We start from the raw sequence: 16,235 nt of genomic DNA, 5'->3' as shown, positions 1-16,235 counted from the left end.
AGGCAAGGAAGAACTGAGAAGAGGGGAAGAGACAAGTAAAACGTCATTATACAGAAAACTTTTGTTGTTGAGATCTATAGTGGCCACCATACTGAGGACAGGCTTCTGTTCCGGCACGTGGTCCTTGCCACCCTGCCCAGGGGAAAACTCACCCCTGCAGAGGCACTATCTGCTTAATGCTCTACGACTGAAGTTGTCAAATGAAAGGAAAGCCGAGTCTTAAGAGAGAGGCAGGAGGTCTAGGCCAGTTCAGGATCCAGCATAAAGACAAGATAGATTGGTAGTAGGCATGCTAATGGGTGTAAGTTTTTTTTAAACAATTTTTTATATAGAATAATTTCAACAGGAAAAATATTTACTTTGATTTGAGTGGAAACTCAATATAAAGCCACATCATTTTAAAATTTAACTTTACTTCAAAAAATCGGTTTCAGAAAATTGCAATTCAGTAAAATCTATTAAGGCTTTTGAACAAATTTACTGGTATTTATTTTTGTGGAACTGATTTGGCCACTTTTCATTAATTTGTTCCTTTGAACACTCGTTTTTCATACCAGGTATAGCATTGTGATAGTAGAGAAAACATTGTCCCTGTCATTAAGGGGATTATTTGTGATTAAATGCCACATATTTGCAAATTAGATGAAAAAATGAATATGTTTTAAAGTAAGTGTATATGTGAGAAATGGGAGGTAAAGAAAAACCTTTTTTTTTTAAGTGAAAACATTTGTAGGCTATTTTTTCCTCCAAAGGAGTAGGCTAGCTTGCACCTGTTTTCCTACAAAGATGAAGGTTTTAGTTCAATAGAATAAATTCTAATGTTTGAATGTCCATCCTTTGTAGTATAGACTAATACATACCACCACGGAGTAACACCTTTGTATATGGTTACCCCTTATTTTCCACGTGGAATTGATTCCAAGACTCACTGTGGATACCACAGTCTCTGGATGCTCAAGTTCCATACTCTGCCCTCTGTATCCGCAGATTGCTCATTCACTGATTCAATCAGCCGCAGATCCTAAATGTAGCCCCAATCTGGTTTGTTGATTAGAAGCATACATAGATTGTTTTTTTGGGGGAGGGGGGATGGTCTTTAATAGGGAAGGTAATGTGGTATTGATATTTGTGATTTTCATAGTGAATAACTTGTCAGATCTTGGAAGTGAGAGGTGATTATCAGCTATCTTCAGCACCTAGAAATAAAGCAACCTTCTTTGACTTGGTTAAGTAGCATCCTTAACCTCCTATAGACAAACTGTTTACTGATTAAAACACCAGCATGTGTTAATGGTGATTTCTGATATTTGTACTGAAAGCAAGAGTATTTCAGTATGAAGGACTCTCAAAGCCGTATCATTTGGTTTTTTGTCCCTTCCCACCTGTGTTCTCACAGCCTGAAATGTATAAATTATCAGTCTGTCTTGGAATGACTTATTTCTACTTAACTTGCAGAAAAGAAAAACCCAAATTCAAAAGCGGTATAGATGTGAAATAGCCACCTTTGTCAGATAGATGTCATATACGATATGGTTCCTTCTGTTAATATGTATTAGCCTTGGGCTATAGAAGGTAGAGTCATTTTCAAAAGGAAAAATGTCTTGAAAGAAGATCCTCTATATTAGCCTCATGCAGTTAGAAGTTTGTGGGGATTCTAGGTGCTTTACATGTATTTCAGGATCATTTTGTCTAATTTTATGACATAATTTCATCCCCCAAAGCACCTAACCTGGGAGAACTGGTAAGCTGTAAACAATGATCTGGGGAAGGTGTTCTCCTTCCTGGATTTTTAATGGGGAGAAGGCCATCTGCTTCTCCACATGGAAGCATTACCCTCTTCCACATGAAGCCAGCCCAGTTAGGGGCCGGAGCCACAGGAAGAGGCCTCCTGCTTGCTCCTCACTGCTTTTCCTTTCATTAAATTAATAAAGCTGTTACTTTACTTACAGTTCAAACTTACTATTATTTTACCTAAGGTCACTTAACTCAGAGGCGAGCACCTAAAAAAATTTTTTTGAGTGGTGAGAGTGATAAAGTGAAAAAAAGGCAAGAGTGAACCCCTTAATCAAATGGTATGTTGAAGTATTAAACTTGATATTCTTTTCATTTGAAGTATTTTCATTGAATTTAGTGAGGCATAAAAATGCTAAACATACATATTTTTAAATTTTTAAATGATCCCTCTGAAACCTAACAGCTGTTAGTGCTGCCTCTTAAGTAGGATATTTTTTGTTTTTGTGAGTAAACTGTATGTGTTTTGCTTTAAGACTCTAGCGACTACTCTGTAGATGACGACTGCCTAGTGAAACTGCTAAAAGGATGCTGCCTGAAGAACTTACAGCGGCCCTTGCAAGCAGAATTGTGCTTCAATCATATTGTCCAAAGGTAAAAGCAGACAATGAAACCAGCTTGAGTGCAAATTGCAGTTTCTGGGGAATCGCCGTGAGAAAGTGATGCTTTTATCTCTGTTGCTAACTTTTTTTCACTTGGTGTTGTCAGAAAGAGAATCCAGTAATGTTTTCTTTATTCTTTGAGAAAGAAATGATAACCTAAGTGAACATGGCTTTATGCTTTTCCACGTGGTGTTTAGAGGTGACTCACGAAAGCTCTATTTACAGCCAAGCTGACAGGTGTCTGTCTAAATTCTGGCAGTAACATACTGAACATCTGATACTTTTTTTGATCTGTGCATTTGTCTGTCACTCATTTATTCTACCAATATTTGAGTACCCACTATGTGCCAGAAACTGTGATCCTGAGTCCTAGGGTTTCAGAGTTGAATAAACAGACTAACCATCATCGTAATGATAATTTGGCAGGAAAGAACAACTGTGATAAATGCTATAACAGCTTCTCTTTTGGCAAGCGGCATTTTTCTAGGATGAATGAGTATTATCCCCTCAGTAGCACTGATGATGAGGTCCTGCCCCTTTGCTAATTAGAGAGTTAAGTCAAGGTTCTGTTGCCTGGCCCTCTTCTCTGCATCTGGAGTCACAGATGCAGTTATCTATAGGGGCCAGACAAGTAACCTTTCTGAGTGATGGTGGGAATGTGGATTAGTAGGCACTGCAGATCAGGGTGATCGTGTGGTCTCTCTAACGAGTACCACCACTCCTGAACTCAAATTGATTATTATTCTTGACAGTGTGGGCCCACTAGTAATAATCCCTACAATTTATCATTGAAAGCCTGGAATCTGAATTTTATGTAACATCTTCTGATTTTTAAACCTTGGCTCAATTTTTTGGAAACCATTCTGTATACCAAATAAGTCACAGCCGCAGACTTCTGCTTGATGTCTTCTGTTTGATATCATGTGCTTTCCCATCTATAACTACTGATCCTCTTATTCTGACCATATTTTCTGAGAATGTAGGAGGACTGCTGTCCTTAAAAGAAGAGGAAAGACTCAATGTCTATTTCTCAAATTAATAATATGCTGTCTTTAGTAAATATATTAAAGAAGTATCCACTGAGCTCCCTTTTATTGACACTTTTATTAGGATCAAAAGGATGACTTATTTGGGCTATTTGTTGTGTCTTTTGAATCTCATAGTGGATAGTTTGCTGGTGTGTCTTATAGTTTTGGATTGTGAACTCAACTTCGATGAGTTTTATCTTGAGACTCCAGTGAGGCTAGGACTGAGGAAGAGTCTCTTTCTAAGCACTGTGCTTTTATTTCTGCCAGATGCCCCAAAGGCTTTTCTCACCCTGGGCCACATTCATGTTAATTTTGTTGCTTAGAGCTTCTTGGATCATTTAGGCCACATAAATTTGAATTGCAAATCCCGGATGAGGACAGGCCCATTGATTATTAATTTCTTAAAGGATTTGCTTTTTCTTCCTACCTAGAGAATAGGCCAGTCTTCCTAGATGGCGCTAGTGATTAAGAACCCACCTGCCAGGGGAGAAGACATAAGAGACGTGGGTTTGATCCCTGGGTCGGAAAGATCCCCTGGGGGAGGGCACGGCAACCCACTCCAGTGTTCTTGCCTGGAGAATCCCATGAGTGGAGGAGCCTGATGGGCTATAGTCCATAGGGTCGCAGAGAGTCAGACACGACTGAAGCAATTGAGAACATAGAGTATAGGCCACAGAACCAACTTCCCTTGGCTTCCTCCTGTGCATGAGTGGGTTTTCGTCTTCTACCCTTCCTCTGATGGAGCTGGGCCCCAGCTTTCTGAAGTGGTCTCAGCCCCTGCTGTACGTATTATGTGGGCCCAAGGTCTCACCTCCTGTGTGGACAGAGAGACATGAAGCCTTGGCTGAAACAGACCCAGGAGTGCTTTGGCATCATCGACACAATTAGAGTTCTGGTTTTGTTTTCAGTTTCAGAGTCTTCCTTATGTTCTTGTGAGCTGAGCTCTCCTTTTAAAAGGGTGTTGCTCTTATTTGTTTCAGCACTTCTAGATGTTGGGAAGTCAGATAATTTTCATAATACTGCTGTAAACAGAAGTGTTGGCCCCTTCTTTCTTGACATTTTGAAGCATTATAAGACAAACAGTATAAAGAGAGTTAAACCTTAGTGAAAAATAAGTGGAGTCATTTTCTAAATGGAGTCATTTCTGAACATGTTCATGGTCTTGTCCTTTCTAGGATAATCTTCAAAAATCTGCATGTTTTTGTCTATGTGAAAGGCAGGAAACAATGTTCAGTGCTGGATTTAGACTAAGGAGTAAAGTAAAAGCGTAATAGAGGAAATCCCTGGTGTTCCAGTGGTTAGGACTTTGTGCTTCCACTGCAGAGGGCATGAGTTCAATCCCTGATTGGGGAACTAAGATCCTGTATGCCATACAGTGAGCCCCCCAAAATATATGTATATATATATATTAAAAACATACTGTTTATTGCCATGGTTTATTATATTCTTTAACTGTATAATGACAGCTTTCCTCTAGTAATAGACTTAGTGCTGTACCTATTTTGATAAGAATGGGAAAAATATATATGTTGAAAAAGAATGATATGTTCCTCCTTCTGTTTAGATTTAATTACTTTTCATTCACTCTTTTAGTGAAAAGCTACTGAAGTATGACCACTACCTAGTGCCATTTACTCTGTTTGAATTGGCATTTTTGTATAAAAACCAAGGAGAAATTGACAAGGCCATCAAGGTCCTAGAAACTGCAAGGTAAGTGATAATGGCAGCTTGATTGCTATGGAGTCAGGAATATCAATACTATTTTTACAACAGCAATAACTTGATATACTTACAAATGAACACATTAGTAAAAAATTATTCATTCTATTACCTTTGCTAATTTATGCTTAATTTCTACTTGTGGCTTTTGCTGGAATTGTGCAATTTTCAAGCTTCTAAATGCCTGACCCTATGACTGTTTACAAATGTTGTGATTTGGGGGAACCTACAGGACAGATTTCTAACCTATTCTCTTCTGTATCAGGGGTGAGAAAGCTTTTTCTGTAAAGGGGCAGTTAACACTTTTGGCTTTTCAGTAGAGGGTCTCCATTGCATTGAAAGTGGCCATAGACAACAATATGTAAATAAACGGGTGTGCCCAGAGTTGGTCATAATTTTGGTTATAGTTTGCTGACTTTTGGTATATTCCACCATCTCTCTCATTTCATTAAAAAGCCTCTGATTTGAAGAAGCCCGTTCAATCTTCCTGACTCTTTCTTCTTTCTGGCTATTGTGGCAATTTCATAGCACTTTATCAATCCTGGTGGACAATGGCGCTCAGATTTCCTGTGATCATGGTTCATTTATTGGGGACACAAACCCTGTGGTCTGCTTGCTTTGAACACTACTTGCAGTGGAGAAAGAATGCCATGATAGCTCTAGGCCATACCTAGCTTAATAACTCATTGGTTTGTTCATTTCCTTAAATTTAGCAAGTATTCACTGAGTACCTATTATGTGCCAGACACTAGAGAAGGTTCTAGACAAATAACTGTGCATCAACAGGCAATGTTTCTGCTTTCTAAATTGTGGGGTATTGGTAAATACACAGATAAGAAAAATAGCAATGATTTTTGCTTCGTTGAGATTTATGATATGATACTAGGTACCTGGGTTTTAACTTTAGATTGAGTTGGCTATGTAGTTGAGATTAGCGTAATTAAAGCCAGTCCTGAGAAGATCTGTCACCAGAAGACTGGATGAGGAGCATTCCTGGCTGGGGATAGGAGGGGGAAGGTGTCAAGATACTAGGTTGATAATGATGCTTTACTGAAATGGGGACTACTTAGAGGAGCATGGTTGAAGAGAGGAAAAAAAACATATTTCTGTTTGGACTGTGTTATTTTGAGGTGCCTATAGGTATTCATGTGGAGATGGTGAGTTGAAAGTCATTTATATGAGCATGTAGTTCAGTGTAAAAGTCAAGGCCAGTTGTAGATATTTGAATGTCACCAGGACACTCCAGTGTTCTTGCCTGGAGAATCCCAGGGACGGGAGAGCATGGTGGGCTGCTGTCTATGGGGTCGCACAGAGTCGGACACAACTGAAGTGACTTAGCAGCAGGACAGAGACAGTGATATTTAAAGCTGTGGTGGGGTCATCTGGGGAAAGCTGTATAGCTAGAGAAGGAGATCCAGCACAGAGCCTTGAGCTATGCAGTTATTTTAGAGATTAAATAGTAAGATTAAGAAGTGGCCATGAGTTAGGATGACATCCTCGAGAGCCAAGTGAACAAAATGTTTCAAAAGAAGAAACATTTTATGAAAGATGGGAAGTTATGAAGATGGTTGCCAAGAGGTCAAGCAAGGGGAGACCAGAGAAGTGGCTGCTGAATTTGGCAGCATGAAGATCATCAGTGAAGTGAGAAAGGGGAGTCAGCCATTCCACTTTTTTATTTTATTAAGCTAGAGATATGAGAAAGTCACCTTTAAAGTTAGTTTCTTGAGAGTGAGTATGACTGCCATTTCAGCTAACGTTCATGTATCTTCAAATCTAGCCATTGGAAAATTTGGGACTAAAAGTACTGTTTCCAAGTATTTATCATGTGGACATATTTAGTGTTATCAAATGGTAAAGAATCCACATGCAATGCGGGAGTCTGGGGTTTGATACCTGGGTTCAGAAGATCTCCTGGAGAAGGAAATGGCTACCCACTCCAGGATTCTGGCCTGGAAAATTCCATGGACAGAGGAGCCTGGCAGGCTACAGTCCATGGGGTTGCAGAGAGTTGGACAAGACTGAGCAACTTTTACTTTCAAGTAATATATAAGGCAAATATATAGCAATGAAAATAAAAGACCAGTAATTCACTGAGAAAAAGCAAGACCAGCAGTGATCAAAAAGTCAACACTAACTCAAGACAGTGCTAGTGATGCCAACATAGACAAACTTCCCAATTATTTCAAGACTGTTGATTATCTGCGGTTCTCCTTGTGCAGTAGGAGCTTTGCAAAGCTGCCGAGGTTAATTAGGGAAATACTCAATTACGTCCTTCAGTAAATTCTAGGAAGATGTTGGCTTAGCTCATTAGTAATAATCCTTAGCAAGGTTACCAGTAAGTAGCCCTTAGACCTGTACAACATAAAGGGCTGTAGAAAGAAGTGAATGCCACTGCAGAGAAAGATAGAGCTCTCCCATGGGCCAAGGTGGTGTGTGTGAAAGTAGAGCCCAAGATCCAAGCCACTCCATTTTTCTGAGTCTGAACAGTTCTAGCAAAGAGAAGTCAACACGGATGATATAAGTGAAGTTGTAAAGTAATCTGTGGATTTCTAATTCCCCTCCTGACATTGTCACGTAATAATTATTGGCCAAACCATTGATATTTGCCTGTGAGAACTGGAGTAAGTAATTTTGTTGTTACCAAATAATCCTACTATCTCTGTTGTCACTGTTGTTTCATGAGTGTGTGTGTATGTTTAACTTAAATTTTTTTTTTGAGGGGGTGAATGACCCTATTTACCTTGTTTATACGAGGTTGCCTAAAATTTCCAGTTTAGAAAAGGAGGTCAGCTATTTAAAAATAGTTCACAAAATTTTTTAAGCCCTCAGCATAACCTTCTTGCTGTTTGAGAGAAGTATAAACCTTGCTATTCAAAGTAGGATTTTTAGACTACCACCTGGAAACTTCTAGAAATACAGTATATTGTCATCCCCCTCTCCTCCCAGGAACAGAATCTGCATTTTAACAAAATCCACTGTTACGCTTAGTGATGTTTGAGAGTAAATAAAGAATGAAGGTGAGAGGAAGGGGAGGAGGGTGGTGGTGCCCTGGTTTATAAAGGAATTTTGACATTAAAATTTTATTGTTATCTGTCTTTAGAAATAACTACAAAGATTATTCGCTGGAATCCAGACTACACTTCAGAATTCAGGCAGCTCTTCACCTCTGGAAAAAATCGTCTTCAGATTGATCAGAACATGAAGGATGGAATTTTCTCTCAGTTTGTACCGGCGTCTATAGATATAGATTAGGCCTCTTATTAAAGTGGAAAAATGATCTTGCGAATGAGAGACAGAAAACTAATTTTACTGTCAATATTTTCTATAATTTGTGTGGTTTATTCTTGGTCTACTTAAGTGTTTTTTTTTCTCTATGGAATGATGGTCAGTAATATCTTGAAAACTCTTATATTTTGCATCTTCAAAAGGAATTTAAAATTAATTTAATTGGAGAGTGAAGAAGTCTTTTAAAGGACTCACAGGTACAATAAAGTCTAAATAGATTATTTATTTTTTTAAATGTGGAAATATCATGTAAGTAGTAAATGGCTTATAACCTGAGCCATATTTAGATTTGTTGGAGAGTTAAACTTCAGAGATAGTTTGTTGCCTAGAATTTACATTTCAGAAAGAAAATAAGAAAAACTTACATTCAAAAATAGCTTAATCATTTTCAGAAAACTCCTGAAAAAGACAAGTAATGGGTGTGTACAGGACAGGTAACGTAGGTAATTGGTTGAAAGACCTGTATCTAGAAAAGATGAGATGTTATTATTGTTTTTTATTCTTCATATAAGTTAAAGGTGGTGACATTTTTGAGAGACTATCCTGTTTTTGAATGTACTTAAGTCTATCATTATTATAACAAAACTCAAAAAACTCCATGTATCTAAAGGGAAAATTTATATTTTAGATTATTCTCAACCTTATCCATGAGAGCTAAAAAATATACATTGATTATTTTTCTTATAGAGTTCCTGCTGCTTTAAATGATATCAATAATTTTTACACTCATAATGTTGGTGTGTAAGGTCTAGTTTTCTAATCTTTCTAGCACTGTGATGTTTCCTTGTAAATATCTGGACTGCGCTTAGTCCTTTAATTTGCAGACACAATCAGGGCATAGAGTGGAAGAGAGCCTGACTCTGTATGGTGCTGGCTCTGCCATCAGCAGTTACCAGGGTGACCCTTAGGGAGTTTTGGGCTCTCTCTGTCACCGTATTTTCCTCATCTGTGAAATGGAAAAAGAACAGACGACTTCCAAGGTCTCTTTCAGCTTTATAATTGTAGGTCAGTGTCTTAGGTATTTATTTTCAGCAACCAATGTTAAAATGTTTAATCCAAACCATTCCCACTTAGTGTGCGTTTTATTTTACGATCACCACTGCCTCCACCCCCGCACCTCCACCCCAGCTCTCCCATATGTATATGCAGTGGCTCAGGACAAGACTGCATACAGAGCAGCAAAACACGATTTATGAATCGATGAATCAGGATATTGTCTTATTTTTGTTATGAAGAATACCTGGTCCCGGAAGCCTCCACAGGTGAACAAAAACAGCACCTGACTGGCAGTCAGGAGCCCTGCTCTGTTAGTTAATAGTTCCTCAACATGGAGCAAGTCATCAACCCTTTCTAAGACTCAGTTTCCCCAATGGAGATAGCAACACAGAGCCTGGTGTTTGTGAGGGCTCAATGGAATAACGTGCGTGATAGCTTTTTTTGTAAATTGAAAGGCTGTGTGAATATGAGTTGTTGTAATAGTTATGATTTTTTATGTACAGATTACAGTATCAAAACTCAAGTATTGGCTGAGTCTGTGGTCTCTGATGTAAAAGGAAAGAAGCGTGGAGATTCAAACAAGTTTGAATTTATTCAGTGTTTAGCACTGACCTGAGCTCACATTGTGAATTTGCGCCTTGATGTTTATTTCCTACTGTAAGAGCCTGTGGGCTTCCCAGGTGGCGCTAGTGGGAAAGAACCCACCTGCCAATGCAGGAGACATAAGAGGCGTGGGTTTGATCTGTGGGTTGGGAAGATCCCTGGAGGAGGGCTTGGCAACCCACCCCAGTATTTCTTGGCCGGAGAACCCCATGGATAGAGGAGCTTAGCGGGCTACAGTCCGTAGGGTTGCAAAGAATTGGACATGACAGAAATGTCTTCGCACACATGCACACACGCCTAAGAGCCTGCATCCAGCAGGTATTTGATCTTATTTTCTTCACGGTACTAATTCTTGGCCAATACCGAGGATGTATTTCCAATGGAAAATGAATTCAACTCTAGTTGGAGTACCACCCTTTCAGATAATATAGGTGGTAGATTTCCTCACATGCTATTAATATGAATTATGAAACTTTATGTGAGGACCAGACAAAAGAGGAAATAAATTAACTGCCATTACAATTAGTAGTGGAAAATCTGTTTAACAATTTCTTTAAATATTACTTGGGAAAAAAGTTTCCAAATTCCTTAGAAGAGCTTTGGTAGCATTATTATTTTTTTTTTAATTAAAAAAAAAGAAAAAAGCTCATTGCTTTTGTGAGAAGCTGTTAGTCAGAGCAAAAGTAAGTAAAAAAAAATGCTGTTTCTAATGTAAAATGGAAATGGTTTAAGTTAATGGAGGTTATTTTTGTTTTAACTCAACATTATCAGAACAAATATAAAGAATTCATATCTCCCATTAAGATTTTTCCTTTGTTATTTGTTCTTATTATATTTGTCTTTTTATTTCCTGTCTGCTAACCTATCCAATGGATTTTTAAATGTTGTAGTATCATTAATGCTACAAATATTCATCTGTTTCCTGCCATGTTCAAGATACCATGGCAGTACTAGATTCTTGTGACCTCTGCTAATACTGCATTTATGGAGTTATTTTGTGATTCAGGGTGTTCTGTGAAGAATGAGTCCTGAAGTGACAATGTTTTATCTGCTGTTTTAAGGGGCATTTGTAAGGAGGTTGGGCTGCCAATGTGTCTGACAGTTGGTGCAATTTGTGTAATTCTTGGTATAATTGCCTTAATTTTTTTTTGTTTTTTTAAAATGAAAAGCCAGCGATTGGCTTTATGTAAACTTAAGATACCTTGGAGAAGGGAATGGCTACCCACTCCAATATCCTTGCCTAGAGAATTCCATGGACAGAGGAACCTGGGGGGCTATAGTCCATGGGGTCCCAAAGAGTCAGACATGACTCAGCAACTAACAAACTTAAGACTTAAATAGATTAGCCTTTATCATTTTGGTGACAAGGAAAGCATGACAATGGTATGACATGACAAAGCATAACAATTCTGCTTGACAATGGAAGATCAACTGTATCAGCTCTTATATGAACATATGTTTTAATGTTTCTTTGCTTCTGTTGGATATAAGGTCTCAAGTTATATAGGAAAAGGAGGTTCATTGATTCTTTGTCTCTACTACAAGTGAGTAGAAGCTGTGGGTGAATTCCAGATTAATCAGTGTCGAAGATCATTAATCATTGAAACAATACAAGAGTATAACCATCTCTTTTGCAAAGGAGTGAGTTTAGCAGAGCTATGTGACGATCATTCCTACCTGACCTGGAAGCTTATGGTTTGAGCTTTGAGGTCACTGTGAGTCTTTGTTCAGATTCAAATCAGTGGGATTGTGTAAAAGAAGAAAGTTACCGCCTTTCAAAGAAAAGTGTTTCCTCTTTTGAAGCTACTTTTAGAGGCATTGTGATAGGCACTAATAACTGCTGCTGTTAATTCTCATTATGATTTCACTTCTCATCCATTCTTTAAACCGAGTCTGTTGATGTTTCTGAATAGAGATTTTTCTTCGCTTGAACTTTAAAAATATTTTCAAAAAGATCTTTATAGTCAACTGAAAAAATTTATGTCATTATTCTGATTAATTCTTCATTAATATTTTTTGTATTTGTGTTTTTTCTTAATCCATATTTGTAAATCAGAAATTCAAATACATTTAGTTAAAATAATCTAATGAAGACTCCAGTGACTATTCTGATGCCCTAAGATTTTGTGATTCATAGGCCATGGAATGGATCTCAGAAAATGTATCCACCCCAGCCTCTCAACACTCTTGTTTCTCCTTCAGTCCTGCTCTGCCCAGTTACGGCAGCCACTGGCCACATGTCGCCATAGAGCACTTGGGACTTGGCACATGTTGGAGTGATGCTGAGAGTCAAGGAGCATTCATTCGTACATGCCTTCCCCTGTCATGCTTCCTGGGGTTCTGACTTATACCTGCTGCCTACTGTGATCACCTTAAATCACCTGTCGTGGTTCAAATATGTATCTGTGAGGTTTGCTTTTTCTATTTAAGTTCCCATAAACTTTTCTTTCATTATATTTCTTCTGCAGATGGTCATCAATCATTGGTCTGTTTGACATTATTATTCTCTCCCTTCCTCAGTTCCTTATATACTAGACTGAGAGATTTAATTTTTAGGATTATTAGCTTAATCTGACTTTATAGACATTCCTTACATTTTGAAATGTAACAGCACAAACTCTTAGTTTGTAGACGAAGAGACTCTCACTTTTAAGATGTTAGATTATATGATTAAAATATTTTCTAGGATTAACATTATTCTGAAGATTTGGGTGACCACTTCAATCTCCTTAGATTATTAGTGTTTCATCATTGACTCAGCTAGGCCAATATTCTCCTTTAGAAATTTTAGATACTAGTTACCCATTTAGAGAATAATTTGGCAAGTAGTTTATTTAAAGTTGTGTGTTTGTCTTCTGCTGCTTATTATGTTTAATGTGTGTATGACACCTAAGTGATATGCATACATATAACTGACATATTGTAAAGCTCTTTAGACATTTCCTATGGGGCTTCCTTGGTGACTCAGTGGCAAAGAATCCACCTGCCAATGGGAAGGTGCCCTGGAGAAGGAAATGGCAGCCCACTCCAGTATTCTTGCCTGGGAAATCCCATGGATAGAGAAGCCTGGTAGGCTGCGGTCCATGGGGTCACAAAGAGTCAGACATGACTTAGCAGCTAAACATTTCTTGGTCAGATACATAAATAGATAGAAAACAGCTTACAAATATTAAATAGATAATATCATTTTATACTGTTCTTTCAGAAGGAGTCCAGGGTTTTCTCCCATTTTCCCTCCCCCAGATCAATTATTTACATATTTTTTCTTTATATTATTAGATTGCTTGTTATAAAACCCTGTTTCTGGCCCTCATTGTTGGTACTTTTGTCTTTTAAACATCCCTTAGACTTAGTTGCTTTAGAATGTTGAAGTGTAATGAAAAGGACACACCAGAATTTAGCTTGAGGAGCAATAACTTCTGTGTTGAGTGGTTGCTGTTTGACCTTGATGTTAAAGTCCATTCCAGTCTGTTTATAATTTTGTAACCACAAAAAGAAATGATACAGGCGCTATGTAGTAGATTGAGAAGGCCGAGCAGGTTCTTGGCCTGATCTATCCCATAGAACAGTGTGGATCTAGCTTCACAGGAAGTCCAACCTTCATTCTGTCCAGTTTACAGATGTGTCAGTGTAGTAATACTGTAACATGACTCTGCATGGAAGAAATTAAAGCAGCCACCTCACTGTATTTTGCTGATAAAGAGAGCATACCAGTGCCTACAGATTAGATATCTCATAGGAAAACTGAAGGTACTTTAATACCTTCATTAAGTAAAACCTAGTTGTATATTAATATATAAGGTACCTGATATGTTAATCCAGTAGTTCTTAGACGCACATAATTTAAATGATGAATATAAGGGATGCTGGTATATCCCAGTGGGAGCTTTTGTTTTACTGCTACTTAATTTTTTTTTTTTTTAGTAAATTAGTTTTAAGTTTTTAGTTTGTGTTACATACGTCATTTGGGGGAAAAAAGGTTAGTCGCAGTGTAACAACTGAAAACCAGAGAAACTGGATAAAATGAATGTGTTAAAGAATATTGCTTATTTCAGTTTTAAAGGAACTGCATTATTTTGAAGTGCTGGACGGTCTTCTTCATTTTAAGGGAAGACTCTCCCTGCTTTAGAGTCGTGCATTTTAATTTGTTCTTGTCTTTATTGGAGCCAAGTGTCCGGGTGGCAACTTTGGGTATAGTAAAAAAGTTTAAATAGTTTTTGTTAGTTCACTTTTTTTCTTGAAGTGATTTTTTTTTCTTCATAGTGGACAAATGTTTCCTATATAGTGCTTTAAGAAAGTAATTTACACATAAAGAGAGATTATGGTAAGCATTATAAATCTTAGGCTATTAATTTAATGGCTTCCAAAGACAGTACCATTGGGTTCTGTGTAACTAAGATTTGTGGAAGGAGAACACATGTGTTTCACTGTTATGTGCTATCCAGAAAAATTACTTAATTCTCAACAGTGTATTGCATTCTTGTGTTATGTTAGGGGAGAATTTTATAACTAAGTAGTTTATTTTAAAATTTTCTTCTTTTGCTAACTGCCAACATCTGAACACCTGAATGAATACCAGCAGATTCATTTGTATACTAGTGTTTTAAAATATTTATTTGCAGATGTTTATAGAACTTTTGAATTTTTTGATGTAAGTTGCTGAATCATATGTAAAGGCAAAATATATATTTAATAAGTGAGAAGTATTATTTTATTACTGAGTCTTATTTCCAAAGCAAATTTATTTTGTAGGTACTTCACTTGGAAAATTTTGCTTTGACTTAAAATGCACAAACAAATCTGTCTAGAGATCTGGTCACCTAAAAAACCTTCATGTTACCTTGACATGTAGGGAAATTTTAATTATAGGCCATAGCATTTTTGCAAATCAATGTTGGTTTCCTGTTGAATCATCAAACCTACCTGTATGTACTTTAAAATTTAATGTTTTATTAGTAAACATTTTCAGCATTTTATCTCACTTTTTCTCTTCTCATTACATTTGAATTTAAATCCTGTCTTCCCCATTCCCAGTGGTCACAGTTTTATAGAGCAAAATATGTTTAGAAATGGAAGATGTGACTTCTAAGTAAGAGGAATGTGTTTAGTAGCATCCATCTGCTGATCAAATAGGCATTGGATCTGGTGCTAGAAAGTGAAATGGCTTGTAGGTATAAAAGCATTTTATCAGTATAAGTCAAGAAGAAAGAAGAAAACTGTGAACTTCCGATGTTTTTTAATATCAAAGCTGTGTTCCAAAATGGGTGTTTATTTGCTGATTTTGTGTAATGTTATCATCTGTGATGTGTAAGCTCATGCTGATATGAGATATAAATTTTCAACATGGAGACATTAGTTCCTGTAGCCTATTTTTAACATTAAGACATTTTTGAAAACAAATATCATCTTAGAAACTGTATTTTTAAGTGCAAATAAATCAGCCTATCTTGAAAGTCATGTTTTATTTTTCATTCCTTAGTATTACAGAATACTCTGCATTATTAGATGTGTGTTTAAGTTGCTGGATACTCTTGGAATTCTTTATTTTCGTATTGCTTTGCTGGATTACCTACAGTGTGCAATTGAATTGTTATTTAAATAAATTACACTTGATAGAATTAAAGTCTTCTGGTTGGTCTACATGTGAAAGATGTACACAGCACCTGTTTTGCTGATATTTAATTGTAGTGTGATGTACACTTGAATGTTTGTTTCTTGGTAAGATGTTTTTATTTTTAGCTGATTTATAGTGTTACATTAGTTTTAGGTATACAAGGTGGTTCAGAATTTTAAAGGTTATACGCCACTTATAGTTATTATAAAATATTGGCTATATTCTTTGTGCTGCATAATATATCCTTGTAGTTTATTTTATATATAGTAGTTTGTATCTTTCTATCTCCTATCTCTATCTTGCCCCTGCCCGCTTCCTTTTCCCCACTGGTAACTGTTAGTTTGTTCTCTGTATTTGTGAATCTGTTTCTTTACTGTTATATTCACTAGTTTGTAGTATTCTTTAGATTCCACATATAAGTAATATCATATAGTATTTGTCTTTCTCTTTCTGACGTATTTCATCAAGCAAAATACTCTCCAAGTCAATCCATGTTGTTGCAAATGGCAAGATTTCATTTCTTACGGATGAGTAGTATTCCATCGTGTGTGTGTGTGTGTGTGTGTGTGTGTGTGTGTGTGTGTGTGTGTGTACACA

The 16,235-nt window shown here is 37.1% G+C and overlaps 1 protein-coding gene across 3 annotated transcripts in view; it reads left to right on the top strand.

Annotated features, from left to right (window-relative positions):
• TTC39B (tetratricopeptide repeat domain 39B) overlaps nucleotides 1–15,647 on the top strand; it is a 153,981-nt gene extending 138,334 nt beyond the window's left edge. For all 3 annotated transcript variants that reach the window (XM_042243465.2, XM_060409504.1, XM_027964562.3), the window contains 3 exons: nucleotides 2,268–2,385; nucleotides 5,015–5,131; nucleotides 8,241–15,647. In XM_042243465.2, the coding sequence (XP_042099399.1) occupies nucleotides 2,268–2,385; nucleotides 5,015–5,131; nucleotides 8,241–8,331 (326 nt within the window). In that variant the 3' untranslated portion in view covers nucleotides 8,332–15,647. The remainder of the gene's footprint in view (nucleotides 1–2,267; nucleotides 2,386–5,014; nucleotides 5,132–8,240) is intronic.
• Nucleotides 15,648–16,235: the final 588 nt, after the last annotated feature.

The sequence above is a fragment of the Ovis aries genome, chromosome 2 (genome assembly GCF_016772045.2).
Source record: "Ovis aries strain OAR_USU_Benz2616 breed Rambouillet chromosome 2, ARS-UI_Ramb_v3.0, whole genome shotgun sequence".
Taxonomy (NCBI): domain Eukaryota; kingdom Metazoa; phylum Chordata; class Mammalia; order Artiodactyla; family Bovidae; genus Ovis; species Ovis aries.
This window is presented reverse-complemented; position numbering and strand designations above follow the sequence as displayed.